At 53.4% G+C, this 27,965-nt stretch overlaps 7 protein-coding genes across 7 annotated transcripts; 4 read left to right on the top strand and 3 right to left on the bottom strand.

The window, feature by feature from the left end:
• The first annotated feature begins 3,310 nt into the window (after window positions 1-3,310).
• Window positions 3,311-5,958, top strand: HER10_EVM0006356 (phosducin). The gene is made up of 2 exons (XM_035475943.1): window positions 3,311-4,866; window positions 4,923-5,958. The coding sequence occupies exons 1-2, from the start codon at window positions 4,237-4,239 to the stop codon at window positions 5,169-5,171; spliced, it is 879 nt and encodes a 292-aa protein (XP_035328079.1). The 5' UTR covers window positions 3,311-4,236; the 3' UTR covers window positions 5,172-5,958.
• HER10_EVM0009490 (uncharacterized protein) lies at window positions 3,580-3,810 on the bottom strand (the record flags this gene model as incomplete). The annotated part of the gene is made up of 2 exons (XM_035478976.1): window positions 3,580-3,733; window positions 3,806-3,810. 2 exons carry the CDS (start codon window positions 3,808-3,810, stop codon window positions 3,580-3,582), a joined length of 159 nt encoding a protein of 52 aa, XP_035328347.1.
• Window positions 5,959-8,864: 2,906 nt separating the features above from the next.
• HER10_EVM0007235 (uncharacterized protein) lies at window positions 8,865-12,739 on the top strand. The gene has a single exon (XM_035476797.1). The coding sequence runs from the start codon at window positions 9,995-9,997 to the stop codon at window positions 12,416-12,418; it is 2,424 nt and encodes an 807-aa protein (XP_035328162.1). The 5' UTR covers window positions 8,865-9,994; the 3' UTR covers window positions 12,419-12,739.
• A 613-nt stretch (window positions 12,740-13,352) lies between these two features.
• Window positions 13,353-15,108, top strand: HER10_EVM0001532 (RanBP1 domain-containing protein). Its single transcript, XM_035471277.1, has 5 exons — window positions 13,353-13,713; window positions 13,910-14,062; window positions 14,140-14,401; window positions 14,452-14,580; window positions 14,640-15,108. Exons 1-5 carry the CDS (start codon window positions 13,660-13,662, stop codon window positions 14,747-14,749), a joined length of 708 nt encoding a protein of 235 aa, XP_035327612.1. The 5' UTR covers window positions 13,353-13,659; the 3' UTR covers window positions 14,750-15,108.
• A 244-nt stretch (window positions 15,109-15,352) lies between these two features.
• HER10_EVM0003263 (YEATS family protein) lies at window positions 15,353-18,120 on the top strand. The gene is made up of 5 exons (XM_035482922.1): window positions 15,353-15,546; window positions 15,889-15,923; window positions 15,992-16,140; window positions 16,207-16,593; window positions 16,724-18,120. The coding sequence occupies exons 1-5, from the start codon at window positions 15,535-15,537 to the stop codon at window positions 16,816-16,818; spliced, it is 678 nt and encodes a 225-aa protein (XP_035327781.1). The 5' UTR covers window positions 15,353-15,534; the 3' UTR covers window positions 16,819-18,120.
• On the bottom strand, window positions 17,631-22,120 carry HER10_EVM0013092 (uncharacterized protein). The gene is made up of 3 exons (XM_035483205.1): window positions 20,410-22,120; window positions 18,571-20,354; window positions 17,631-18,504 (listed from the first exon to the last, which is right to left on the bottom strand). The coding sequence occupies exons 1-3, from the start codon at window positions 21,387-21,389 to the stop codon at window positions 18,128-18,130; spliced, it is 3,141 nt and encodes a 1,046-aa protein (XP_035328668.1). The 5' UTR covers window positions 21,390-22,120; the 3' UTR covers window positions 17,631-18,127.
• A 2,214-nt stretch (window positions 22,121-24,334) lies between these two features.
• On the bottom strand, window positions 24,335-27,667 carry HER10_EVM0007145 (protein phosphatase 2C). The gene is made up of 2 exons (XM_035476711.1): window positions 25,242-27,667; window positions 24,335-25,191 (listed from the first exon to the last, which is right to left on the bottom strand). Exons 1-2 carry the CDS (start codon window positions 26,499-26,501, stop codon window positions 24,688-24,690), a joined length of 1,764 nt encoding a protein of 587 aa, XP_035328152.1. The 5' UTR covers window positions 26,502-27,667; the 3' UTR covers window positions 24,335-24,687.
• Between the last annotated feature and the right edge of the window lie 298 nt (window positions 27,668-27,965).

Genomic DNA, 27,965 nt, shown 5'->3' with positions numbered 1-27,965 from the left:
AACCGGTTGCAAGACGCTTCGCTTGATGGATCGACAACATGAGTATCGCATAACTTGTTGTGAGAACGCCCAGCTTCGATGCCGCACTGCCAGCAATGTTTGTTTGTGGCAACGAACTGAAATGGACGAGACCAGCCCTGGACAAGGAATCTCCTTGGCTACAAGTCCAGGATGTTTTAGCTGTTGAACACAAGTGTATTCTGTGAAACAAACGCATGAAACCCGCGGGTATATCCAAAAGGAATATGCATCTCGTTGGAATGCACATAGCCCCTGTCGGGTCTTGTGACGAGTGAAATCGCTTTCGGGGATTGTTTTGAATAGATTTCCGCTAGGATCTACTGCTAACGGTGAATGGTACGCTAAAAAGTTTGACTTGCGGAGTGAGCTGCCATCGCTGAGTCGTGTTCCGAGGTGGTTGAATGGAGTCTTGGTCCCTTGGAGATAGAATCGGATGATAAGTCAGCAACGCACGAGCAGCATCGGGAGCCGTGGTTCTGGGTCGACCACGCGCGACATCGTGTCCACAAAATGTCTGTCGTGAGGCATGAAACGGCGTATCCGGGGCGGAGAAGGTGACTCATGTTTGAACACATCGTAAGTCCTCTTCATGCGAATCTGGAGAGCCATGCCATGCGTGGCATGAAGACCCATAGTTGATACTTGAGACTGAATGTTGCCAGCTGCGGATTAGTCAACGATCATGACAACTTGAGTTGGCATGTCGTTGGTAATGGTAGTGCTATGAACCGAACGTCCTAGGAGCATAGCAAAGTATACAGAGGACGCCGTCCATGACCATCCAAGGCCATGGATGATGGCTAGACCGTACGCTCAAGTCGAGATGAATCGGCCAATGTGCCGATCCGAGTGGAGTGAGAGACCTGTCATCGAGAAGTCGATAATCATGTGCAGTGGACAAAAAAGTCCGCTCGTCTCAAGCCTCCATCCGCATTGACTGGGGAGCACCGACAAGTGCGGTCACACGACGCCGTGGCCAAGTCTCGACCAAAGATCTAAGCAGACCAGGGAACGAAGGCAAACGGGGACTTTCGGACGATCAAACTGGGCAAAATATGACGATAAGCGCATGTCATTGTTAGAGATCTCTGGAGCTGATGGCGAGACTGCTGTGCCCTGTTTCGGGGTCCTCATATTTTGGCAAAGGGGATGATGAAGGGTGAACAATGTCATCGCATAGTGGGATGATGGCGTCGTGATCTGTTACGGGGTCAATTAGGCATCTGCCTCGGCGAAGTGGTTTCTGATCGTCTCAGGCAGTCCATGTTTGCTTGAGGCGCCAAAGGAGATGTGCGTGTATCAATGCCCTCCCATCCGGAAGCTTGTTGAGGATCATGGTGTAACTATTAGGCAATCAATGGAGTGGCCTAGTCTGGCAAGGTCTTCTGCTGAGACTATCCGCGTATCTCTCTCAGCGACGCGCCGCGAACTGCCATTGTCTCTTTGACTGATAAGCCTGGGCTCAGTCTTTGACGGCGGGTCTGCGATTCGGCTGGACCGACGACGGATAGAGTCGGTGTCTTGGAGCCGCGGTGAAGAAGTTGGGCGTGAGACATTGTGCCTGGAATCTGAAGACGCACCTGATGCGAGACACTCGCGAATAGGCACCAGAGCAAGGAACGTCGTGCCCTGCGGTATCAATCTCATTCTCTACCACCAAATAATTGCCAGTTGCAGCACCATCTCCGATGCAGGGTCCTCCCGCACTGGCCGGTAAGGCGCAACGACTCGTACTAGCCGGAATGAGACATAATGTCTGAGGCAGGAGGGTTAGAAATGCGAGCACAGGCGTAGTTGCAAATTGAAGCGCCTTGAGTAAGGTGGAGAGAGGAAAGCGAAAGAGACTGTTCAGAGGACCCTGAAGAAGCGGAAGCGGGTGGCCAATGGCTCCTAAGTTGAGGCAACCTTCTGGAGGGCTTGTAAGATGATCTGCGAGGTGGTACGAGGTCCTCGCCATTTCGAGAACACTGGAAAGAAGTCAATTGCGAAGCGTCTTCCCAATCACGGCTGGCACGTAGCGTGCGGTGAGCCAATTTGGGGCCAAGCAGTCAACCCACAGACGGCCCAACGCGAGATATACGAGACATAACAGGTAGCCGTGTTTGTTTTCTTCATCGCGATCGCCAACTTTGGAAGTCTTGGCGTGGCTTCGGCGCCTTTTCCAAGTTCCTCGCGACCGGCCCGTCTATTGCTCGAGAGTCGGAGCAAAAGGTCAACTGCGTGATGTCTCCAACGGGCCGGCGGGGGGCGGGTATAATTCACAGCAATAACAGATAAAGAAAGAATATAGTAGAAAGCGGCTCAGCCAACTCATCGACGTGCAGCGTGCATCCTATCTGCAAGGTCCCGAATTGTCCCCCACCTCTCGTAGTGGTTTGCATTGATTGGACAGGCGTGGAGTGACGACGTTGCGAAAAGGAGAGGAAATGTGCAGAGATGGAGTGGATGGGTCGAATGATGCTGACAAGCACCATGATCCCAGCAAAGCCACGCGGGCAGAGGAAAAGCAAGATGGTGTGGTGCTGCGCTGGAGAACGGATGTTGCGGTTCTGTTCTTGACCCTTTCTCTCTCTGCCCCGTAATAGTGCTGTGTACTCGATCCGGCCCCTTTTCGACGGTAATAGGTCCGTACCTTGGGGTAAGGTAAGCAAGGTAGTCTGGATGACGGTTAGTTTGAGACGGCGGAACTAAGGAATGTTTTTTCTTTTCTTTTCTTTTATTTTGGGCTGCAGCTTACTGAAGGTTTGCGCGTTGACCGTTGGTTTGTGAAAAGGGAAATGGAGGTAATTTGCCCAATTTTCCATTCTAGACTACCCTAACTTTATTTTCCAATGGAAGGAATATGCAGACGCCAGACAGACAGGAAGAGTCGCAGCTGCAGTTGCATTTGAATCAGGTACTTGCATTTATTTTCAATTACGGAGTACCTTAAGGTAAGGTAGGTTGCATTCGTACCTTCCATGTGTGCTTGGTTCTCTTTCACAGCCGCCTCCCTTCTTTCCTTGCCCTGCCTGCCCTGCCTGCCATGCACAGGCAATTGGTGACTGACTGGCACCTTCCTCCATACAATTTACTGCGTTACGAAGTACTCCTGCCGCCTGCGTAGGTACTATGTATAATATGTACACACAGTCTCCACTTTTACTTTCTGCCCCCTTCCCTCCACGTCGCCGGTATCCTCATGCGTGACGACACCATCGTGGCTGGCCTCTCTGTTCCGTCATCTGCACGTCCCAGTTCGGCATTCGTGTCCTTGCAAAAAAGTTGACTCGCCCACAATCATCGACATCGGAAATCGGGGACTGGACGGGGGTGGGCAGCTCAATCAAGCACAAGTTACAGGGCTGGAAAGAAATTGTCCGGTCTTGCCGTGCCAGCGTTCCAGCATCTTTGCGCCCGCAAACGATCATCAACTCCCGCATCCTCGTCTTAACATCGCGGACTACATGCCTCTTACCGCAACCAGATCTCACCTGGACCCGTCACTAAACCCCCTATACCCCCGAACAAGTTAATAACCCACGAATGCCAGTAGCCAAAGGCCTTACCTTCTGCCATTCATCCACACTTTGCCGTCCAGTCTCCCCTGTTCGCAACCACGCGCCTCCGCCGCTTCTGAAACAGCCTGACGCACCCCAGGGGCTTCCACCTCGACCCTCGATCCTCGACCCTCGAGCCCCCCCTTTTGCCCTTTTGCGCACATCTCGCACCACTCACGCATCGCGCCAGTCTGTTGACTCTTGACTATCCACTACTCCGTACACCACTGGGGCCCGGCTTTCACCGCATCGTGGTCCACGCAAGGGTTGGCCCCTGGCTGCGACTCCACTGCTTCGAGAAAATCCCATCGAAGGGCCTCCATCCTTTCCATCCAACTCCCAGTCGTCTCTGCTTCGCCTCCCACCCTCCGCCCGTCCTCTCCTCTCCAGACTCTCCCACCACCATTTGCGCTACCCATCCTGTCCTTGTCCGAACAAGTCACTTTGCTTGCTCGACTACCAAGTAGACGCCCTGACAGAACAACCGGGCACACCCTTCCAAGCTCAACGTCGCACGATTGCCAACTCTTCACAACCTGCTTGTTTACTCCGTCTTAACAACACCCCGGACGGCAACCTCCTCCTCCTCTGACCACACGCCCACCCGCTCCTCCGTTCCTTGTCCTATACATAAACCAAGCTTCCCTCCCCCGGCCGCGCCACCTCGACTTCCAAGATGTCGAACCCTACGCCAGCCCAGGAAGAATTCAATGCTCTGCTAGCAGCAAACTCCCGTGACACCAACAAAGTACATCCCGAAGACCGAGACCACGACCGTCGCGAACAAGACAGCCTCGATCTCGACGAGGAAGAGAGATATCGCAACTCCCAAATCGACGCCGCTATGCGTATGCCATCTCTTGGTCAGACCGGCTCCGACCTGAAGCTGCCCCCAGCTAGCTTCGATGCCGGTCGTACCACTGGTGTCAAGGGCGTCATCGCCGATGCTCGCAACTACGAGAACGCTCGCAAGACTTCTTTCATGAGCCGCGCGCGCACCACAGTGAGGCGCTCCATTTTCGGCCTCGACAACATCAACTCCCAGCCGCCACCGTCAAACAAGAGCGAAAGCGAGACGGATGAGGGCAACGGCAGCGACTCTGACGACAGCTTCATGCAGCAATGGCGCGAGAGCCGCCGAAGAGAACTCGAGAGCGACTCCAACAAGGTTATCCGGAACCGGAGAACAAGTCCTAGTGTGCGAATCTACGGACGTCTGGATGAGGTTGATGCCTTGGGCTACCTCGATGCCATTGAGAAGGTTGCGCGGGACACTGTCGTTGTCGTCTTCGTCTATGACCCAGAGGTGAGCTCCATCGAGACTATGACTTCCCAGGTTCTGAATCCTAACGAGACTTCTAGTGTGACGTTTCTGCGACAATAGAGCATGCCATGATGCCTCTTGTATCGCAGCACTCAACAATACACTTTGTCAAGGTACACTATCTTGACATTGAGTTCGACAACGCCGCTGTGCCTGCGATTTTGGCGTACCGCAACCAGGGTGACATGATCGCCAACCTCACAGGCATCATTGAAATGATCCCCGACGACGAAATGTTTGGTACCGACACACTGGCACGGCTCTTCCAGAAGCACGACATTCTATGATGCAAATACGGTCACGAACAGCACTCAACATGCGCAAAAAACAACCTCATCTCCTCTGTTACGATACCCCCATTTTGCAGCGCGTTCTCTTCCGCGAGCATAACGGTTCCCTTTTTTCTACAACATTTTCATTGCGCATTCGGTTCTCCTATCTCACCTGGACTTTTGGGTTGTGGAGCGGAGTTTTCTCTGGGATATTCTCGTCACTTTGGGGAAAGACGTTGATACACCATTGGTCTTTTCTTTGGGGGTTTCTTGTTTCTGTAATGATGTGGGGAGATTCATGCCCGAGATGTCGGTTACTACGCGAGAAACGTACCGGCTGCGGGGTTGGGAAGATGAAGATGCAATATCATGCAGCAATGCCATTTAAGGATTGTAGGCTGCGTTCCCAACTTTTACCAATTCCCTGTAGAATTCACAAGATCACGTGGACTCTGTTCAACGATTTCACACAAAGGATTGGATGTACTGCTCATAATTGCATTGATGTCGGTAAATGAGAGGTTACATTGCATATACGTCGTTTTAAGGGTTGCGAATGCCTTACCCCTAGATACACGCAGCCCCCCTCGACACCAAACCGTCAACGAAGGGAACGAAATCAATGATAACAGCCTCCTAGGGCTGGAGGAGGGGGTGACAAGTACAAGGACAAGGCCCTCGGTGGATTTTCTGCTTCGGGACTTTGCGAGATTTCGAGGCAGATTGCGGGAGGATTTGGACCCAATACCGGATACGGATTACAGACATGGGTCCAAATAGAAGGTTCTAAGATTTGGTCAGCAAAGAAATCAAAAATTGCAGCCTTTTGTTTTTCTCTCGCTTCTGCGGTATCCGTCGTCTGTGTGTCTTGAGTGATCTCCAGCAAAAAGCAGGGGGCAAAGGCAAGAAAGAACTGGAGTGAGACTGCAATTTGTTACTAATCCTGGAGTTACAACAGGAATAGCAATAGATTCTCGGTTCTCTCAAGTCTCAGTTCTCTGCCCCCTTCTTGTGCCGTCTCCTCCCGCCGATGGTTGACGTCCACCCCTGTCGTCCAGCTCCGTTGTTTCATAGGAACCAGAAACCATTGAGCCCGGGGAACGAAAATTCCGGCAACGTGTTCCGGCCCGGGGAAAGGGGTGGGCTGGAGCTGGGGTTGTTGGAGTGGCTGGATTGCCGTTCCGAGAGAGCCCTGTTTGCTCTGTTTTTTTGCTTCAGGTGAAGAAGTATTTTCGGGTTGTACAAGTTTCGAGTTCAAAATTGCTTGCTTTCTCTTTGCTTTTCTATGTGGTGGTTTTTTCCCAGCTTTGCAGGCGCAAAAGATCGACCTTAACAGGATCAGGCTCTCAAGGGAAATCACACGATACGGTACACTTTTTAACTACATAATACGCGTAATATGCCCCAAGCACGCGCTCAACGCAATATAGTGATTTCGATACGAAAACCGCCATTCAATTCGGGATGGGCAAGCTGCCCTCTTTGCTTTTCTATACATCTTGCCTTTTGACTGTTTTCGCGTCTGCGAAGTATCGGGCAATCATCGCATGCCTACTGTGCATCGGAGGTTATGCATAAATCCCCCTTGGGTAGCTGGCCGGCGTGAGACTGGCTTTCTTGAGGTGATTTGATGCGATTTTTGACAGGCGCTGAAGTGTCGTCGAGTTAGGTATTTGCAACGTCACGTCTGCGTTTTGTCTAACGCGGACCCCGGAATGGCATTCTTGAAAAGCCACGCCATTTGGGTAGGAGATAGCGTAAAGCCTCTGGTACAGCAATCTCCAAGCCAGGGCTCTCCCAAGTCCATCGACTTGAGAAGGAGCGCAGTGTCCATTCTTCAATGCTCGGTGCAGGTGTTGGTGTGCCGGCGAAGGACAGGCTTGAGTGATGCAATGATTGCAAGTTTGTTAGTTAACGATGGGGGTCCGAATGTCGACGAGAGACGCTGCAATACTGAGCCGTCATAACAAGGGCTGAAGTGTGTCAAACTGTAAGAGAAGTGGATTGAGAGAGGTTTCTCTGAGAAAGGTCTGTCTCTACGATACGGTGTTGGTCAAAATGACGATGAAGTCGAAATCACATGAACTTTGCCGTTGTCAATGGACATTGCCCTACTGATTGCCAACTTCAGCAAGTTGCCTAACCTCGAACGCATCTTGAGTACCAATTATGTTATTTTTCGAGGGATAGATTTCATAAAGAGAGATTCTCTTGTATTATCGCATGAAAATTTTCCGGCGATATCTTGGTTGTTCGTGAATATGGAAGAGGTGTCAGACTCCAGCCGAGGTGAGCTGAGAATGAAAGTTGCACCGCCACTTGACAGTCCCCCAAGGTACGCATGAGCCACAATACAATGGAATTGAAGCCACACACCCTTTTCTTCGGCTAAGACATGGGATTCTCAGAGACAGGAAAGACGGCAAAAAAGGTGAAACATTCGGAAGACATGCGGGCCTCACACAACCCAGGGTCGAAATTGTAGCTTTCCTCCCCTTTGCCGAGCCATGGCTGGATACTTGCGCAATCTTTTGTGAAATCTGTGGTGAGGCGTCATGGTTGTAGTACGTGGCGAACCTGTTGGTCTTTTTCCTGTGCCGCAAGCGGGCCGGAGTCACTTGAGCTTTCCACATTGGACGACTTGGATATTTAGGTTGGTACCTTGCTTCAGCCTGTGCGAGGGGGCGATGAGTACCTTAGTTCACCTCTAGACTTTGCGCCTGAAGCGGCAGCCTGGAAGATGTACTTGCAGCATGTAGGAAGTGATCCCGCCATGGGTCTTGAAGATACGTAACGAGTGAATATGCCCGGCGAGAGAGAAGGATGAAGAAGTTCGGCCCAAGTGAAGCCCAAAAGGAACCCGATCCATGTTGAAAAGGAAGCTAAGAGGTGATGTTGGGAGTGAGCGGATCTTCCTCCGTCGAGATGCCACCCGAGGCCCGTAGGGGTTGGAGCTAACCCAAGGCTGTTGGCACCAACAGCGGTTCACAGGCGGGGTGATAGTGGGCTAGTGGATAAGGAACCCCACCATGGCAGGTCGCAGCGGTTGCGCGGTGCGTGGTGCAAGTTGCAGCTGGCACCGATTTCCCCCGGCTTGTTATCGATAAGAGGTACAATGATGCGGATCTGCCTGTGACGAGCTGCAATCAAAGTGGGCGGGGGGCAGTTGCCAGTGACATTCCATTTGAACGCGAGGTATCCAGGCCCCGGAGCGAGTGACGCATACTCGGCTTTACAAATGCCAGATGTGGCCCTTCAAGGTGAAATGAACGCCATTTGTTGCGCCTTTACTCGGTCGCGAAATGGACCCCGCCCCCACCTCCAAAGAGCACATGAGATGCGTCTGGCCGACGGCTGTTAAGATGATATGGCTGTCAGGGTACTTTGCACGAGTACCTACCTACCTACCTTACCTACCTTAGTAAATAGGTAAGGTACCTTAGGTATGGAACTGTGCACTTATCTCAGCTTTGGCGCTTGACAGTTCTTGCTATTTTGTGCTATTCTGACTTGGTGCCACCTGCCCGCTCCAAAACTGCGGACGGTGAGGCAGGATATGAGGTCCGGTAAAGGAAGGAAGGAAGGCAGAAAGGTACCTTCCTGGACCGCCCGGTCGTGTCTCGACTGCCGTCCCGTTGCCTTTTCAGCTGCCTTTCTGCCTTTTGATGGTGCGCCCGGCCTGAATGTCTCTCTCCTCTCCGCACCACCCACCGCCCTTGAGGTGCATCCATCCATCCCGATACAAACTGTCGGTATTCCTCCACCACATCTCTCCTTCCTTCACTTCCCATCGTCTTCTGTTCTGTCTTCTTCACAGGGCACTCAACTTCCCTTCCGGAACGACCAACACCGGAACGAAACCACCAAATCCAAACCCTGGCCCGCTGACGCTTTGACGGCTAGGACCAAACGTGAGCAACGCCATCAGGTTAGCAGACTGTACCTTGTTCCTTATCTTTGTCGCAACTTCTCGATAGCGGCAGCCGCGTGACATCCCCAAGTCATACCTAAGGTAAGGTAGTCACCTCCGATAAACCGACCGCCTTCTCGTCCCATCTCATCCTATCCCTTCCAGTCCCTTGCCATTTCCCCACCCCGCGTTGGCCATTTGGTTCCGCAAGGCAATACCAGCTGGCAAGCACGCAGCAGCGAGCACCTTCTCGGTAAGCTGGGCAAGGCAGGCCAGGCAGACAGGCAGGTACACCGTACAGGCAACACCTGCCGCCGACCGACCTTGACGACGCACCCTACCTACCTTTACCTGAGTACCCCCATCTACCTTAGGTTGCTTCACCTCCCGTCACAATCCTCCTACACATCCAAAAGGCCCGTCCAGAGTTAGTTGAATCTCTTTTTCTCTCTCTACATCCCCGAATCGCCTTTGCTACCTAGATGTTCAATTTCTTGGATCAGGTCGTTTGTCCCGAAGAAAAAGCAACCCCTCTACGCCCCTCAACCGTCGTCCGTTGTGTCAGCTCACGAGCGTGACCTGCTTCATATCCCGCTTTACCCCTCCATCCTCCCACCACCGCCACAACCATCACACAACCACTCCGTTCATTCCTTTCACCACATACAGCCGCCGACTGTCGAGCATATCCCATTCCTTCCAGCTTCCAGACTTCCCGAGGCATGACGGGATAACACAAAAGGCTAACCCTTGTTATCTCGGTATGGAAGAGCAGCACAGCGCCGATTCTACCACGGACGTCGACACATCTACCCACAGCCCGGCAGCATCGACAACCCTGTCATCTTCTGAGCTGACTTTGAGGTTCCCCCGACCACAAGGAAACCGACAACTGGCTAGCTGGATTTCCTCCAGCGAACCCGACATCATGACTCCCTCAGAAGCACCCGAAGATGTCGCTGCACTGTCCGAGAGCACATACGAATTTATCAACACTGACGACGAGAGCCAGGATGGCCGTGGCACCGAAGCTGAGTCGTTGAGCTCTTTTGATTATGCCCGCCCCGACGACGTCCACAGCCTCGCTGGCACTGAACATACAGAGGACATGACCAACCAGTCCGATACGGACTCGCAAGACTCAGAGGACGCCGCGCAAGACAGGTCTCGAGCCTCATCTATTCAATACGCTGAGCAGAGCCTCCTCAATCCGTCCTCCCGCGTCCCGACGCCGCCCTTGGGCGTCGACAGCTCCATGGACATCAGCCAGCAAACCCCGCTGGTCCAGTCCATCGAGTTTGACGAGACGCAAGACCCAGTCTACTTCAAGCAGGTGTCAGTCAAACATACAATTCACACCTTTGCCGAGGAGCAGTCGACCTCCATCGCCAAGACACTTCACTTCCCAGACCAGAACAAGCGTCTCATCGCAGCAGTCCGTCAAACAATGGCGCCACACTGTCTAGCGACAAAGGAGCCTCTTCGGATCATGTACACGGGCAGCCATGCAGCTAGGCATGATATCATATACAAAATTTCCTCGGCCTTCACAGCATCTGCATCCGCGGATGGATGCGGCATCAGCGAAGATGCTGGCATTTACAACGTTGTGCCTATATCATCTCTTGGATCTCCCAAGGTCCCCGAAGTTGAGTTGATGAAGACTTCACAATACCAAATCAAGGTCGAAAATTGCACGGCAGCGAAGGAGGTTGTCTACCAAGGCGAACGTTTCCTGGGTGAGACTGTCTATCACATCACTGTGGACGGTGATCGGAATTTCCAGTCTGCTTTTGCGCCCAGTGGATCTATCATTGAGCCTTCATGGACGCTACCCCATGTCGCCATCTTCTACATTACGGAGAATGACGATGAGGCTGCTAGAAGCACCCGGAATGCTGCATGGAACTTCATGCAAAGACACGCCGTGCCTAGCGTCTTCATTTCAAACGACGAGGTCCACCATCAACCTAATGCGATATGGGATGACATGATCAGCCAGCACGCTATCCACATCTGCGTGGAGTCTTCTGACCGGGCCATGCCTTCTATCAAGCTCCCAATCGACCTGACCTCATTCCTCAACATCGATGCTCGCCAGATGAATCGAAACCTGGCCTACCTTACCGGCCTTTACGATCACGCAGACTGGAGGAAGAGCAAGTGTGACTCTAACACCATGAGCAAGACTGTTCATCGTGCTTGGCGCCGCGCTGTCGAGATCGTGGAAGATATCGACCTATGGGTCGTGGGCCAGACCACGTTTCTGGTCCTCAGCGTCATCGCCACAGCACTGCTCTCCAACTACTTCTTGGCAGGAGTTTCAAACACACCAGCACTTTCCACAGTCTCTTCTACCACAGCTAGTACACTGTCACCCTTGACCTCGACAGTACTGTCGACTTCGACTTCGACAATCAACCTATCCACCACAACGATTCGGGTGGCTCAAAAAGCGTCGGCAACTAGCAACACGGCTGTTGCACCGTTCGCAGAGCTTGCCGACTTCATTGCAGACAAATTTCCTGACAAAGCCTACGTATGCTCGGCGGAGAAGGTCAGCCGCAATGAGATTCTGATCAAAATCCCCTCTGGCACGAAAACATCATGGCTTGCCAAAGATTCGATCACTATCGATGTCCTCAAGGGCGAGAGGTCTATTAAGACCAGATTCTCTTCGACCGACGAGGGAATCTTGATTGAAATCCCAAAGTCGGAAGCGCATGGCATCCTCACTATTGCGGTCAATACAACTCGAAAGCCCAAGGTCAATGAGACCTTTGTGGTCGACCTTGGAAAGACCGTCCTCGAGCGTTGTCTTGGATATGGCAAGGCGGTGGCTTCCCATGTCCTTGATACAGCAAACAGTGTCGCACATCAGGCAGAGGAGCGAGCCTTCGACCTCTCAAGCCTCAACTTCCTGAGCTTGGACACTATCGTAGCGGATGCCAGAGGGTTGTCTACCCGCATCACCGCGAGGGCTGCAAACGCTGCGAATGCCATCGTCAAGGGATCTGCAGAGCTATCTGAGAACCTGCAGAGCCTGAGAAATCCGCAGCGATTGCAAGAGTTTAGAGACCGAGCGAACATTGTGTTCACGAAGGCCCAGCTCCAATCTCGGCTCCTGGCGTTGAAGGTCTTGCAAAAGACGGAAGAGCATAAGGTCTACTTGGACAAGGCCAAGAAGCACATGGAAAAACTGCGGTTGACAGCGACGGAGGCCCACAACCAACGTCTGGATAAGGAGAAGAAGGAGATGCGAGCTCGTCGGAAGAGAGAGCGCCTGGCGGCTAGATGTCAAACAGGCTCCGGCTTTTCTAGATGGACGCAGCAGTGCCGACAGCAAGGATGAGTCTGATTTTACACGCAAGTATGGAGATACCTTGGAGGCCAGTTAGGGACAAGGACTGGAAGGAACTGGAGTTATCGGTATGGGTTCTGTAATGGCTGTCTCAACTTTTTTTGCTTCATTCGCCCTTCAATGTTTAGTTATTCACACCGCTCTCCCCACTCTTCCCACATATTGTTCGCAGTTGCGACGGCGACGTGAGGCAGGTCAGGGAAAGCTCCGCCGCGTTCCCGAGTATCTAGTCGCTTTGAGGCGGCTACAGTATTTATGAATGGATGGACAGCAATGATAGACTACGAGCAGGCTTCTGCAATGATAGACTACGAGCAGGCTTCTGCAATGATTCTTCGAGCAGTCTCGTAAACTTCCTACCTTACATCTGCAAGTTGTGCCTGGAGATGCCGTGTGCTTGTATCCGTCGTCCAAACTTGGTCCCAAGTTGAATAGTTTCTGGAAAAGTTTCTTCCTACCTGACTGACTGACACAAGCCCGACGGTCTGAGAGCTCACAACAGGGTCTTATAATGGTGAAATCAGTCCGGTCATAGTTCGGGCTTGCGAGCAAACAAGTCGCTGTTAATCATCTAGTAAGATTATTCCGTTCAATAGTGCGGATAGGGCCGGGCGATGACCAAGATAGCGTCAAAATCCTCATCCCCAAATCAGGGACTCCCGGTCCCCAGTGGCAAAGGCAGCAGGCTTGGTGATTGGCTGCGCGAATCCAGCTTGGGCTTTGGCTTAGGTGCATCCCCACAGAGTCAGGAGCGGCGACAGCATGTACAATGCCTCATGATTTGGGTGGAAGGATACTTGCTGATGGCAGGATGACCACTGCCTGGGCACCTAACAGCAAGGGCCAGGCCCGCCCGACACCCCTCCTGCCCTCTTGTTGTTGACTTTTGAATGAGGGGCTGTTTCCTCATTTTGTCCAACCCACTCCCAACTTCACCTCGAGCGAAGAAACATAATCATCTTTTGCTTTCCACTCTCCGATCCCCCCCTTTACTGCAGAACATACCGCTGCTAGCCCTGGTAAGTCTCATTCTTCTTGAGTCTTGCTCCCCGCAGTCCGCTTCCTGTCGGCCTTGATGACGAGCATGTCGTCGCGCCCATCCGCCCGATGAGGGGCAGATTTGGTCGTAATGCAAAGTCCACGAGCTAACGTTTTTTCTCCTCGTTCCCACCCGCAGATCTAAGCATCGTCATACTTCACCCCAAAACCACTACTTCGCAAATCTCATCAATATGTCTTCTGCCGAAGCTACCGAGCCCAAGGTCGAGGAGACCAAGCCCGTCGAGGTACGACCACCCCTTTGTCGCAACGCGCACTCGCTCCTTCGCCCTCGTCATGTTCCCACACGAAGATACTTCAAAGCTCACCGCATCTCACGGGTTCTTCGTGACGGGCGGGCGGGATGCGCACTCTCTGCTCGCTCGCATCGCGATCCAGTTCTCCATATTGCTACGTTCGGATGGCTGACAGTACCGTCCACAGACTACCGGCGAGGCTGAGAAGCCTGTGACCTCCTCCTCCGTTTTCTCCATGTTCGGAGGTGGTGCCAAGAAGGAGAAGAAGGAGGACGAGGACCGCGGTGACAACTCTGGCAGCGCAAAGGCCCAGCGCGATGCCGCAAAGAAGGACGGCGAGGTACGTCATATCGCACGCTCTGTTTCGATGCAGGGGTAAGTTGCGTGTTCGATCTTGTGCTAACGTTGGAAATTCAGGAGGATGAAGCCCCCGAGTCCGAAGATGTCCACTTCGAGCCCGTCATCAAGCTGACGGAGAAGGTCGACGTTGCCACCAACGAGGAGGCCGAGGAGCAGCTTTTCAAGATGCGCGCCAAGCTTTTCAAGTTCGTCAAGGAGACCACTGAGTGGAAGGAGCGCGGCACTGGTGATGTCCGCCTGCTCAAGCACAAGGAGAACGGCAAGACCCGTCTCGTCATGCGCCGTGACAAGACCCTCAAGGTCTGCGCCAACCACTACAGTACGTTGCGTCAGACTTCATTCCGCCACTAATATTCTAACGATGACTAGTCGTTCCCGAGATGAAGCTGTCCCCCAACGTCGGTTCCGACCGCAGCTGGGTGTGGAACGCCGCCGCCGATGTTAGCGAGGGTGAGGCTGAGGCCGTTACCCTGGCCATCCGCTTTGCCAACTCTGAAAGTAAGTCCATGGCCGGTATTAAAAAATAGTCGCATGGCAATGAGCTGACGGGGATACAGACGCAAACCTCTTCAAGGACTCTTTCCTGAAGGCCCAGAAGGACAACGAGGAGCTTTTCAAGGCCGCTGAGGGCGAGGCCCCCGCCGCCCCCGCTGCCGAAGAGTCTTAGATTTACCACAACCTCCCGATTCCGTGAGAAGATGAAGATGGAAGGCCCAGCACGCCGGGCTGTCATCAAAACGGCCCGACCCCCCCTGCAACAACACCGAAACTAGCACCATTGTCAAACTTGTTTTTACACCCCCCAATACGAGGCAGGCTGGATCACTTCGGTGAGGAGAAGCTGAAGAGTGCAAGAAAGACTTGCACCGAGTGGTGTTTGTTTTGAGCATTGATACGCAGATGGATAGCATCAAGGCTTAGGAGCAAGACACTCTACACAGCACAAATCAACAAGAATAAAGTCCCTTCTATATTGATTAGACGTTCCAGTAGGAGAGATAGACGCGCGGATGAATCATACCCCCTCACTTGAAAGCCGATTGTTTTTCTGTGAATTTGTTGCAAATGCGTGTATAAATCTGATGAGCGCTATCGCTATGGCCAACCTAACAGACGACATGCTGCTGATGAAGTAGGCCTCCTTAAGACTTTGTCTTCCACATTGTTACGTCGAGCAAACAAAAAGCATGTATAGGGGCAGGAGGGACAACCATTCAATTAAAGTCCTTGCTTCCTTCCCCGCAACACGCAACACGCTTGCACGCGGTAAGCTTTCCAGCCACACCCTGGGTGTCTGCATGGCCCGAGCGTCACCCTCAGCCTTCCAGTCCCAAACCTCCAAATCCCAACTGGTGAACTTCACACACTTGCTCAGTGCACATCCAGACCTCCCCCCTCTCCGAACTCGACACCCTGCTTGACCCCTATCCTGCGTTGATAAAGCAGCTCATCATGATTGTCGAGGTAAGATACTGCGATCAATCCTTCCTCTCCTACCAGCGCGCTTCGTCGCGTCGATTTGCGACATCACCACCACCAGCTCGCTCTACCCAAACGCCATGGTCGTTGACAGTTTGCGCTGTCGGCTAGCCCAACATGGTTGCTTCCTAGGCAGCCTGGACGATGAATAATGCGCATTCTTCACTCAAACGATCTGATCTTGGCATACCATACCCCCTTTCCCTCTTCCTTTTGCTCAACTTCAACGGGGATCAAGCTACACCGTAGTCCATCAACGTTACCACCGCCATGGCCCCTTCCCGACATACCATGGCCCGTCGTTCCAATGCTGACTTTGAGATCAAGAGGAAAGTAAGGCTCGTCACCGAGCAGAATGTCATGTAAGTTCGCTTGCAAACACCCCGTCTATCACAGCGCCAGCGCCTAACCTTTATCTCCTCATATCTAGCGACAAGCCGTCTCCCGTCGAGGATTTTCCCATGCGGAAATGGTCGATCAACGTCTACATTATCGGCGAGGATGGTGAGGAGCACCCGGCCGACTGCTTCCTCAAGGTCGTCTACAACCTCCATCCTTCCTTTGAGAACCCGACCCAAAGTTCGTATACTCTGCTTACGATTGCTACCTTGCCTATTGCAGATCGCTGACCGCAGGCTCTCCTAGCCTTCAACAAGCCTCCTTTCCGTTGTGAAAACGAGGGATGGGGTGAATTCGATATGACGATCGATTGCTACATTACCGAAAAGTCGAAGCAGTCCCTCAGCCACGACCTCAACTTCGCTAAGAACCGCTACGAGGCCGAGCATACCGTTTCCTTCAAGAACCCCTCGCAGGCCCTGCAGCAAATTTTGCGCGAAACCGGCCCGTTGCCATCAGACGATGACCGCCTCAAGAAGAAGGGTGGTGCTGGTAAGAAGGGTGCCCAGAAGTACGACTATGAAAAGATTGCCCAGGCGCTTGAGAAGCTGGATGAGGATGACCTGCTCCGCGTCATTCAGATCATCAACGATAACAAGACAGCGGAGACATACATCAAGAGTGATGTCGATGGTGAGCTTGCGCCTGCTTCCCCTGGTGTCGATCTCTTGGCCGGTCAGTTTTCCTTGTGTTGGGGGATGCATGGGATCGACATTGGTAATCACAAACACCGAGTTGCGCTTTAGCTAACAGCTTCTTCTAGCGGGAGAGTTTTCCATTGATCTGTATACGATGTCGGATCAGATGACCAAGCTCCTGTGGGACTACTTGGTGAGTCAAAAATACGTTCGGGTTTAGGTTCCGCAGGCCCTTGGGTTGAATATCTTTGAACCACAAGCACTGGCCTTTGCGCGCAACGTCTATGGGACTGCATGGGCATTGGAAGTGGGCTGGGCTGGGATATATATGACCGGCCGCTGACCTCACAAAAGAGCAAGAAGGGCCTTGTCAGTTAGGTAACCTACCTACCGCTCGCGGAAGATCACCTATCTCTGCACCACTCCCGACGCCAGCTTTCCCCGCGACCGAATCGAGCACGATCGGGCAGACGAATCGACATGAGGGATTCTCTTGTGAGGTGCGGCGCGGGGCATGGGGTGTGCTCAAGGCTTTCTGCTTCGCTTTACCAATGGCATCTGGCTAGGCGTTACCGGCTTCCTGCTTTTCCTTGGCTTTAGTTACGGATTTTCTTTTGGTCTGCCCCTCGTCTTTCTGTGGTATTGTGTGCTTGTGCGTATTGTGTCTTATTTTGTGTATGCTACCTGAATAAAAAGCACTCGCGGGGAAGGGAATTGGGACATCCTGCGTTCATGTGATGGGGGATTGTGCGTCTCTGGGGGATCGTAGGGCAGTATGGGCAGGAATGAAGCTACGAAACGACACTGGACGGGAGTGGCTAGACGGAGAGAGAGAGAGAGGCTAGAGGCTTTCGTTGCGAGGTTACACCGGCTCTGTGCCTCCTCGTTGTAATCATATTGTTCACCGTGCTTGTTTACCATGTCGACGTGACGTGGGTATGTGAGAGGAGACTGTGCACATCCCGAGCAACAATGTCTGACTAGAGGTGTGTATGAATCGCATCTTTGACATTTTTGGTATAACTACTATCACCCGCACTATAAATCGGAGGCTATCTTGCTAAATGAGCATCCGAGTTGAAGATGGCAAAGTATGATAAAAAAGGGTATATCTGAGACCATATTCTCATAAGCCGTGCTGATTTCGATGGAAAAGGTAATCCAGGTGCAATGCAACGGAGAACAGCCTTTGCCTTTAAATTTCATGGGTGTTGCTTGCGTAACCGCGTGACCTTGACCACTTTGTCGGGTCGTGTGTAATTGGTAAGAAATGAGAAAATCAAGAATATAATCGCTACATTAGCCAGCCGGTCCGTTATCTTTCTTTCGAGGCAGTTTCGTCGCCCGTTTCCCCTCATTTTGCAGTTTTCCCGCGCCCCGTTGCTCCCAATTTTGTGTATAAATGATAGTCACACCTTGCGGATGCCGTTTTATCTTGTTTTGTCTTCTTTAGATCCCCACCTTTTTGTTTTTTTGAAAGTGTGCTTTTTTGTTGAATTCTTCTTCGTTGCGTTTTGCTCCTGCCTGGTTCAGGGAAACGATGAAGGACCATCAAGAACGGGAAAGCCGGTGTCCATGGCCATGTACTCGAGGAGATCGAGACCGCCGACGTTGACACCCTCGGCCGTCATGGCGACAGCCGTGTTGTCCATATTTTGGAAAAATGCCGGCCCGGGCGGCAGGTACCACATCTCGTTGCCTGGGTTGTTCCAGTCAGTCGAGTCGAAGAGGCCTTCCATGCCTCCCGTTGTAGATGACGGTGCGTTGTTGGTCGTGTTTGTGGCTCCGCCGTTCTCGGGCGCTGGTGCCGGCGTGGACGGGCCCAGTACTGAGGCCGAGCCTGAGGGATAGGGAAAGGTCCCAGTGCTGAGGTCGAAGGGTGTAGCGGAAATGTTGGCAGGGTCATCTAATTCTTACTATTAGTTCCGTGATTACGGTAGGTGGTGGATGACCAAGGGGGGGTGACGCTTACCATGCGCGTTGAGCCCGTCACGTAACTTTGAGGCGTGGTTCGCCCATGATTGACCATCGGGACCGCCGATCGATTGGCCGTTGGCAGCGGTGCCGTTGGTAACCCCGTGGGGATCCGGGCTCCTTCCATCCGCAGACCCGAGTCCTAAAGCAGGAGCCTGAATGAAACGGTTGCGGAGCCGGCTTGTCAGGGAGTCGAGGAGATCTGCAAATCGAATTCCCAGGTGAACATCGTCAACAATGCAATTGCGGAGTGCCTTGACAGTCTCGTCCATCAGGTCAATGCTGAGCTTGACGTCTGATCGTGGGGCACCAAGAGCAAAGGTCTTGAGCAGGAACATGGCACCACTGATGATGCGGAAGTATGTCCGCACGGGGGCATGCTTGAGATAATCGCCCGGCAAGAGACCTTCCACAACCGTCCGAAGCAAGTTGCGACAGCCGCTGATGACCTCTTTGATGTACTCCTGATCACTGGCGCCGAAGCCACCCAGCTGTCCCAGAGGCAGCTTACCAAAGTAGTTTTGCGTCTGGGGGGACAGTTGTGCCGCGCTCCCGGCGTTATGGTTGCCATGGGTGCCGTGTCCCGCATGCGCCGTGTGACCAGCGTTATTGGTACACCGTTCAACGACAGCTTGCAGAGAGAGTGAGTTGACGTAGATACGTACATACTCATACTCGATGGTCAGAATGTGTCTGATATAAGGCGGTAACCTGAAGCGCTCAAATTCTTTCCACCAGTCCTGGAGCAGCGGATGGAAGTCTTTGAGCATCTCAGTGTACTTCCCGCTCTGGATGATATCGGTGGTGTGCTTGCGAGATTTGAAAAACTTTTCGTTGCCAATGTGCATCGCATTGCTTATACCAGCCCAGCAATGTATTATTTGATCATCGAGCTCCAGGTCCGGGATGTAGTTGAAGGCATTTGACATGGATGACGGGTTAGTGCCAGGTGTTGTGCCCTCTGTGGATGTTGGGCGGCGACGGGTTACCGCCGGATCGCTTTTGCGCAAAGCCTCAGGTACCATGCTTGTCCAACCAAGACGACCGGCGAGCTGGGACAGATAGATCAACAGAAGGCGCTTGATGCGGTACGCCCGTTGACGGTACACCTCTTCCTCGTACTCGGGGCGGGAGATGGCACCGTCGCGCAGCAGTTCATCGATGTCGTCAAACACACCAAGCTCGTATGCGAGACCCATGGCGGTGCTGAGAAGCATCCAGCACATTCTGTCACTTCTCCAGGCTGGTTCGAGCCAGCTGTCGAGTCTCTTCCCGCCGATATTAGCGGATGGTCGCTGATTGCCGTGCTCGTCTGTGCTGATCAGATCACTGCCTTCGTATGACGGAAGCATGAGCTCGTCAATGGCCTCAGCTGGCGGGAAATGGAGGGCTCTTGGGTGCCACTCTGTGAGAATCATCAGTGACTCAATGGTCCCCAGGGTTCGCAGACTGCCTTTTCGCATTCCACGCCAGGGCGCTGTGCTGCTTGTTTGATCGTCAGGAACAGATGAGGCACCGGCCATAGCTGCGACCCCACCCCCGAATGCCTCTTGACCCCACAGGCACCTCTCAATCATGCCCCGGAGATATGTCCAGAGCTGCTCATGGATGGCGTTGGACCGACATTGGCCACCTGTGCCGGGAATCTTGCGATACCTCGAGGAAATGGTGAGCAGTGTGATGGTGAGGATGGGCTCTTCCGTGAGCAAGGTGATGTGAGATGCAGGATTGCGGAAGGTCGGTGGAGAGATTGGTGTAAGTGGTGACAGGTATTCGTAGTAGCTAGGAAATGTTAGCCTATGATCATTAAAGATTGGCTAATTGCAGATAAGCTTACTAGTCAATGTAGTCAATGGCCTCCTGTGCGGAAAACCAGCCGGCTCTGACAAACCTAAACCTCCCCCAGGCCTTGATGGCGTCTTGGTAGCCGGGCTCACCGGAGAGATCACGTCTCGTCAGAGCCGGGTCAATGGGTTGCGGCTCAAGAGCGACGGGAACCGAGGGCCGTATATTGCCATTGCCCACGGGCTTCATGGTCGCGCCGGGCGTGACGATGACGGGCTGCTGTGGTATGGCGGGTATGGAAGCGACGCTTTCGTGACGCTTGTGGTTGTTGGTCACAGGGCTGTGAGCCGGGGGGTGGTAAGCAGCCGCGTCTTGGGTATGGCTGAGCTGGACTGACCTATCCGTAGCCGCCTTGTACAGCAGATCCAAAGCATCGTGGGGTCCGTAGACACCAGGTCGCATGAGGTCCTGGGCCTCGCGGTTCTCGAGCTGGGCGTTGGGCTCATCGTCGACGACGTAGTCGCTCCGCTGACGGCTGTCGGCCTGGCTCGTGGTGCTCGGGGTACCACCATCTGTAGGGCGGCGCAGAGGTTGGGTCCTGCCCATGGAGCCTCCTGGAGTCAAGGGCACCTCGCTGTAGAGGCGTTTGTCGATGGCGACGGGCGGGCTGCCGCTGACGTGAACGCGCTTACGGCCATTGCGGATTGTGTAGTCGTCGACATCCTCGGGCTCGGGATCCTCGCCGTCCTCGGCCTTGCGCTTCCTCCTTGTTGCGCTGAAGTAACATTCTTTGCTCTCGCGACGGCATCGTACGCAGGGGGGATCGTGGGGATTATCGACGCTGCCCAGATCGCAACGGACCTTTCTCCGACGGCACGGGATGCAGGCTTGATAAACGCGTTTGTGCTGGGGGGCGGAAGCCTGGCCAGCGGCGGCGGCGGCGGCAGCGTTTGCAGTCGCGGTAGCAGTGGAGGGATTGCCGGAGGTCGTCGGGCTCAGGTTGGATGCAGCCGTGTTGTGGTATTGGGCCATGATGGGCCGGCGAAGGGGGGCAGTCTCGCTGCAATCGTAGGGTGATGGATGGCTCTACTCGGTCGACGTTTCTTTGATGGATAGAATCGGTCAGGTCGGTTTGCAACGGGTTTATGGAGGGGAAAAAGACGGGTTTACAGCCACCACGGGCGGGGCGTGGGTGGTTTTTGTCGGTCCACGCTGGGTGCTGGGAGTCTGGGACCTCTGGGACCTTTGGGACAGCTGGGTGGTCCTTTTGGGGGTGGTGGTCAGTGCTTTTTTGTCCTCGCATCTTTTTTCGTTTTTTTGCAACGCTGCGGCTTGCAAGTTGCATTTGGGGCCATTGGGGTTGGTTGGCACTTGCCTCGAGGTGGGCTGGGGCAGGGAGCTTACCTTCCTCTGGTGTCCACCTGGTGCGGGGTTGGGGGACGTGGATAAGGTGAGAAGGAGCTCTTCTGCGTAAGGTACCTTTGTACACCTCACTTACTGTACTCACGTACTGTACTCACGTACTGTACCTAAGGCACTTCAGGTAGGCAGGTGCAACAGACCAACTGCAGATACGTACCCAAGTCTCTACGCAGTACGTGAGGCAAGTACCTCTCTTGGCTGGGCAAGGACGTTGCGCCTGCGTCCCTCACCAAACTGGAGGTCAAGCTGCGATTCCTTCGTCTGGATTTCTCAGAGACAATTCTCAGACACAGGGCGTATGGGTACTCGTGCGTTTTGCTCTGCTTCGCACTCGGCTCTGGCTTCTGACGGGTGCCAATGATTGCCAGAGAAGAGGTAGGGAGGTTATAGAATAGGTACCTTGGGTACTTGTTAGCCGTTGCTCTACCCAGACTTGTAAGTTGGCGAACCTCTTCGGTCAGACAAGGCCCCCGACCAGGCGTGCCAGGCAACCCGGGCAAGTCTTGGTCCAAATAGATCTCCAAAGCAGGAAAGAAAGAACGGGCAGCTTGTCCTCTCTTCCTTATCGACAACGGGGATTGGCTCAAGGTACCCTGGGTTGCGTATGTCTCGCGTTCCATCTATGATTGGCGCGATTGCTACCTGGGTTGCAAGTGCAATACGGGATGGAAATGGCGTTGGAGAAGAAAAAGAAAAAAAAGATTGTGTAACAATGGAAGGAACACACTATCGTCTGCGGAGACCATCATCAGAAGAATGTTTAGCATGTCACGAGATGGGATTAAGACGAAGGAATGAGAAGTGGGAAAATCTAGCAGTAGAATATAGAGATAATTTCTCATTCGCTCATGGCAATTCATTCGTCTGCCCTCATTTGAACAGCAAACACGAGACGGGCTGTCTCGTCCGTGACTTCGACCTCTGGTCGTTTGAATCGAGTACATAATAAACCCAAGCTAGCCATAAACTTTAGGTAAGAGAAAAAAAAGGAAGAAAAACACCCTATACTGTAGAAGTTAACCAACAGTTCCTGCCTTCCTGATTTTGCCTGGTGTCCCCTCCCCAGGTCCTCCAAGAAGGATACCCAAAAGGACCACCAAAGCGGGCGCAACAACGGTGCACCGCGCCAGAGACGCAGGCGAGAGAACAGCAAAAACATGGATCCTCGACCCTCGGCGCCTTCGGTGTACTTCGTACACACTGCAAAGCCAAGGTGAGGTCACCTGGGGACGCCGGCGATTCCTGTTGCGTGTCGCGTTTCCATTCCATCCATACGCAAGCACGAGGAAAAAATTTAGTCAACTTGCAACTTGTTGCATCCCGTGACCCCATCGTCCCACGCCGGAAGTCGAGACTTGTACCAGAAAAAGTCTGGGGAACCTACCCGAACCTGGGGTACCATTAATGTGATGGAAATTCAATGTCCAATGTCCTTCCCCATCCGAGGACCCGGACCAACCGGTAGCGAAGTAACGAGAAACCGCTTTACCATCCGGCTCAGCTTCCTACTCGATAATCCTTCTTTCTCCGTAAATCCCTGCAACCCAATCACATAAGAGTCAATACCATATACCTACAGACAGACTGTACGAATAGGTAGGCATGCCATCCCAGACAACCAGTTCGTCCTGCCTCACTGCAGGCCATGGACCGTCAACCTCCCGTACTCTCTTCGTCAGCCTACCTTCAAGCTGCCTTAGGTCACCGCCAACTCCAAACTCCAAACTTCCCCCAGCCTACGGAGTACCGCCGCCACCACTCGCGACAAAGCACACCCGCGTCCTCGTGGTCACGTTTCCCTCCCCTCCCCCCTCGAGGCGCAGCAAACCCAGGTCACGTTTTGCCCAACTCGCCTCTCACATTCGTCCAGCACATCCGAGCTCTCCTTCCTGCCCACAGAGAGTCCGTGGTTCATGCCCGTCATCTCCGTCCGTTCACCAACCCCCGTGATCGCGCACTACGTGACCGTTTGATCCTCTTCACCTTGTACTTCTTCACTTGCTTATCCGTAGTAAACCCGAAATTTCTGCCCATGCTATATAACTGAGATTCGCTGCCAAGAACCCCAAATCAACGAAGACCGGAAAAAAAGGGCCCCTCTTTCGGCCAAAGACTCCGGGAGAATGAAACTCTACGCAGGTACCACTCACAATACCTGTCATCAAGTGCCTAACTACAGCGTGGATTCCGTCCCTCTATCTCATCATCCCCGTCCACAAATTGGCTATGGCTCTGAGGTGGGCGGCGGGGACGGCGTATCCGTACGCGGGGTAGCTCAAGGCTGAAAAAAGCTGATGCGCGGAGAAGCTACTTGACTCAGGACCAGGACGGGGGAGGGGTGCTCTATATAACACATTAACGTTCTGCCTCGGAGCTCTGGCTCTAGTTATCTTAACCATCTAGGCGCGGGTTGTAGTTGTTTGCCCGTGTGTGTCATCAACCGTATTCCCAGCATTGTTTGCGTGCCCTGGATGCAAGTGGCTCACGCACATAATCTCGAACAACGTATTTGCTGAATTGAAACCTTCCAGGAAGAAATTTGACGAGGTCGTGCCGTCCACTTGGGTACACATGTGCAAGTCCATATGTTTCACAGATAGTCAGCAGACAAAATGAGAATCGCGAGTCAAAGCCATGTGATAGCTAGGTGTACATATAGCCTACGACAGGTGCCCCTTTTCATCAATGGGCCGCCTCATTGCCTTGTGCCAACTTGCACCCCCATTCTAGCACCAGCTTGCCAATAGTGAATTCTCCCATACAACATCTTGGAATGCCGGGTTGTGTATCAGCTGCCGTAACACCTCATGCTTCGGTCATGATTGCCCTTCAACAGATACCGAAGCCAATGCCCAAAATTCCACTGCAACGAGACTCCACGATTCAGTAATGCTCCTCTCAACCAATTCTAAGAACTCTTCTTGGGTGCTGCGGCATCAGTCTGTTCGACCTCAGCGGGAAGAATAGCCGGAGTCGTGTCAGGGGCAACCTCCGGGGGTTCGCCATCATCGATCGGTCCAGGCTCCTCTTCAAGGGTCCCATCCAGCGTTGTTGGCTTGAAGTCGCCATTATCAATTGACGCGGGGTCATGCCCACGTCCACTGTTGCTTGCCGAGACGCCAATGGCCGGGGCACCTCCCTCGGCAATCTTCTGCTTCGTCTCCCGAATGATCTTCTCGGACTCGCTGACCTTGGCTGGATTGGGCGGAGGTCGCTCAATTCCAATGGCGTTCTCCTTGTCGTTCTGGCTCTCTAACAAAGCTTCCTTGTCGAGACGAACAATCATGCAGGACAGGTTGTCCGTGCTGAAGCGGTTCAGCGCATGATCAACGAGGAGCTTCGATGCCTCAACCGGGTCCTCAATGTTGCGAACAAGGTCGACAGCCTCTTGATCGGAACAGACATCCCAAAGCTAGAATACAAATTAGCCATATTTCACTGCTTGAGTAGCACAGTACTTACACCATCGCAAGCAATAATCATAAACTCGTCACTCTCGGGCTGAATGACGGTCTCGGTAGTATACGGGTGCCCAGTGACAAGATCCTTCATATAGGTGTCGCCCAGAGCTCTCGTTACGGCCAGAACACCATTAACGCGGTTGTTGAGTATCAAACCGCCAGCGTTCGCTATCCGTTTTCCTTCATTCTCGTCGCTGCCCTTGTGGTCATACGAAAGACGAAGCGCTTTACCGCCACGGCAGAGTATAATACGGGCATCGCCAACATTAGCCGTGTAGAGAACGCGCTGGCGGCTTGCTGCACTCTTCAGTTTGGCATGGGTAGCCTCGGGACCACTTGATGCCGCCTTGTCGTCTGCGGTCTCTTCTGAAGTCAGCTTAGCAGCCTTCGTGGCTGCCGCAGTAGCTGGCGCAATAGCCTGAGAACCGGTTGCCGAGCGGTCACTCGGGACCCGTTCCTCCCAACGCAGCACGGCGACGGCAGCTGTGCATCCACTGTTCTTAAGAGGGAGCTTCTCCAACTGTGCGTCAACAGAAGTAAACGTTTGATCGAGGAGTTCGGGAATGGGGCCGTTGGGATTCTTTCGAATTATTTCCTCCAGTATGATATGAAGCTTCTTGCCACACCAGTCGGCAGCAAAGGTGCCAGCGTGACCATCAAAGATGGCAAAGTATCCATTGTCCGTTTCAACCATCTCTTGCGAGGAGGCATCCTTCTCGTCGGATACAGAGTCGCTCTTTTTACCATCAATGGCAGGGGCTGGGGTATGCAAAAAGTTGTAGAGGAAGGCATGGGTGTCCTCCATTGTACGGCGGCACTTTTTGTTCCTATCTTCCCAGACACCGACACGGAAAGTCGAACGCGGGCCGGGAACTGAATCGCCGGCTGAGTTGTTGTGCTGGCCCTGAGGCACAGCGAGAGCAGGATCCTGCTTGCCCAGCTTCTGGAGAGGGGTCTGCGAGCTCACATCCGAGTTGGATCGGCCGACCTGGGAAAAGTTCAGGGTGTTCTTGGCATGAGCCAGCAAGCCCGCGGCCTTACTTTGAACACCGCTGGCACGGCGCTTCTTATCCGCAGCGCCATCTTGCTGCCGTCCGGGGGGACTGCTGTTTCCACTCCGCTTGTCGCCGCTGGCGGCCTGGTCGTTTGACTTAAGGGAGGCTGAAGTGCCCTTGTCGGATTCGGGCGAAGGCGACTTGCGGTCCTCTTTTGGGTCGCTCTCCGCCTTAGACGCAGCCGAGTTAGAGCCGCCGCCGAACATTCTAGTCAGCAGACCACTCCCCTGGTTGGAGAGGCTGCGACGCTTGCTTCCTGCCAGTTTAAAGAACCTCGAAAAGACGTCAGAGGTACCGGTCCACACGCAGGGTCAATCGAGTTCGATGGGGTCGCAATGAAGCTGTCTTCGTTGGATGCGTTTTGGACGTCGGAGGAGGATTGTCGCGAAGATGGATGTCTGATAAAGGTATCGTCAGTATTAGGTGAAGAAGTTGGAGTGAACGGTCGTCGGGCCCATGGAGGGGCAGAATGGTCCGAGACCGACCGGGGGCTAGGCAGAGGGTCGGGTCCGAGCTGAGGAGGATTGACGCATAGGTAAGACGAAAGGAGCCAAGAGAGGAAGAGACGCTGGTCTCTGAGCGGCAGGCGGTATGGCGACCAAGTGCGCCAGCTAGTGGCTATGTGACTGACGTCTAATATCAAGATGGCGCAGGTAGGTATGTGCTCTGCGAGAGTCGTACCGCAACCAGATGGTCAAAAAGTGCTGCGCGCAGCCCGCAAAGAAAAGGGTTTGACGAAGATACGGGAACAAGCAGATATCAACAGCGGGATGTATGATGTTTGTGTGTCCAGTTGGCCTTGCGTGACAAGTGACGTAGGTTGGCTGAATGATGGTGGAGGGGAAAGCAGAAGGGTAGAAGCAGCAGTAACTCACCAGAGTGACGTACCCAGCGATTCGGAGTGCCGGGACGACGTGGTTGAAGCTGGATATTGATGGCAGAATAGAGACGCCGAGGGTGCAATTTGAAGATTGCCGGGTGTGATGGCAAAGGCTGCAATATCGTCTAGGAGGGGAGGGGATGGGAGGTTGTTGGTGTTGCGTGAACAAGGCAAAGTAATGATGGTAGGCGGCAGAGAGAAAGAGAGTTGAGGTTATGGAAAGGCGATGCGAAATGCTGCCCGCTTGGTGCTGGCTCGCTCGTTTTGGTCAGTGTCTCCGCAGCAGCCTGGGAGGGGGAGGGGAGGGGCACGGGGGGAGCAGAGGCCAGAGTTGGATCGTTTGGAGGGGACCAGGAAGGGGGGAAGGTGGAAAGCGAAAGCGGCGGGAACGATTCGCAGGGTCCCGTCCTTCCATTCTTAGCGGCGCTTACCTGCTCTCCGCTCTCCGTTATGGGGCCTTTCTTCCCTGGCCTGAGCTTCTCACTCTTGTTCTCACCACCCAAACCCCTATATAGATACCACAGCAGCTCAAGATAGTCTGATATTTAATGTTGTCTAGCACCTCGAATACTTATGGAGGGTGAGGCAGACGAGCAGCTAGGTAAGTTGACAGTCGCAGCGCTTAATATTGAAGAGTGAGAAATAGGTATAGAGTTGTGTGACCACACAGGAGACGCAAGTTGTGTACCTTTGCACCTCAGTGATGAACAACACCAACTTGGGGGGCGGCGAGCTCCACTCGGGCTGTAGTGTACACAGTAGTGTACTGCCGCCTGCGTTGTCAAGTCTC

The sequence above is a fragment of the Colletotrichum scovillei genome (assembly GCF_011075155.1).
Source record: "Colletotrichum scovillei strain TJNH1 chromosome Unknown Contig00010, whole genome shotgun sequence".
Lineage (NCBI taxonomy): Eukaryota > Fungi > Ascomycota > Sordariomycetes > Glomerellales > Glomerellaceae > Colletotrichum > Colletotrichum scovillei.
Note: the sequence above shows the minus strand (reverse complement) of the source record. Positions and strands in the feature narration are given on the sequence as shown.

Excerpts from the sequence above, each read along its gene's own strand:
- HER10_EVM0013092 (XM_035483205.1), bottom strand. The coding sequence starts at position 21,389 with ATGGCCCAATACCACAACACGGCTGCATCCAACCTGAGCCCGACGACC. Across the intron at positions 20,355-20,409 it reads GCCATTGACTACATTGACTA|CTACTACGAATACCTGTCAC; the intron begins GTAAGCTTATCT and ends AACATTTCCTAG. Across the intron at positions 18,505-18,570 it reads TGACGGGCTCAACGCGCATG|ATGACCCTGCCAACATTTCC; the intron begins GTAAGCGTCACC and ends AGTAAGAATTAG.
- HER10_EVM0007235 (XM_035476797.1), top strand. The coding sequence starts at position 9,995 with ATGACTCCCTCAGAAGCACCCGAAGATGTCGCTGCACTGTCCGAGAGC.
- HER10_EVM0007145 (XM_035476711.1), bottom strand. The coding sequence starts at position 26,501 with ATGTTCGGCGGCGGCTCTAACTCGGCTGCGTCTAAGGCGGAGAGCGAC. Across the intron at positions 25,192-25,241 it reads TGATTATTGCTTGCGATGGT|CTTTGGGATGTCTGTTCCGA; the intron begins GTAAGTACTGTG and ends TTTGTATTCTAG.
- HER10_EVM0003263 (XM_035482922.1), top strand. Across the intron at positions 16,141-16,206 it reads CTTTGAGAACCCGACCCAAA|CCTTCAACAAGCCTCCTTTC; the intron begins GTTCGTATACTC and ends AGGCTCTCCTAG. Across the intron at positions 16,594-16,723 it reads CATCAAGAGTGATGTCGATG|CGGGAGAGTTTTCCATTGAT; the intron begins GTGAGCTTGCGC and ends AGCTTCTTCTAG.
- HER10_EVM0006356 (XM_035475943.1), top strand. The coding sequence starts at position 4,237 with ATGTCGAACCCTACGCCAGCCCAGGAAGAATTCAATGCTCTGCTAGCA. Across the intron at positions 4,867-4,922 it reads TCTTCGTCTATGACCCAGAG|TGTGACGTTTCTGCGACAAT; the intron begins GTGAGCTCCATC and ends CGAGACTTCTAG.
- HER10_EVM0001532 (XM_035471277.1), top strand. The coding sequence starts at position 13,660 with ATGTCTTCTGCCGAAGCTACCGAGCCCAAGGTCGAGGAGACCAAGCCC. Across the intron at positions 13,714-13,909 it reads AGGAGACCAAGCCCGTCGAG|ACTACCGGCGAGGCTGAGAA; the intron begins GTACGACCACCC and ends TACCGTCCACAG. Across the intron at positions 14,402-14,451 it reads GGTCTGCGCCAACCACTACA|TCGTTCCCGAGATGAAGCTG; the intron begins GTACGTTGCGTC and ends AACGATGACTAG.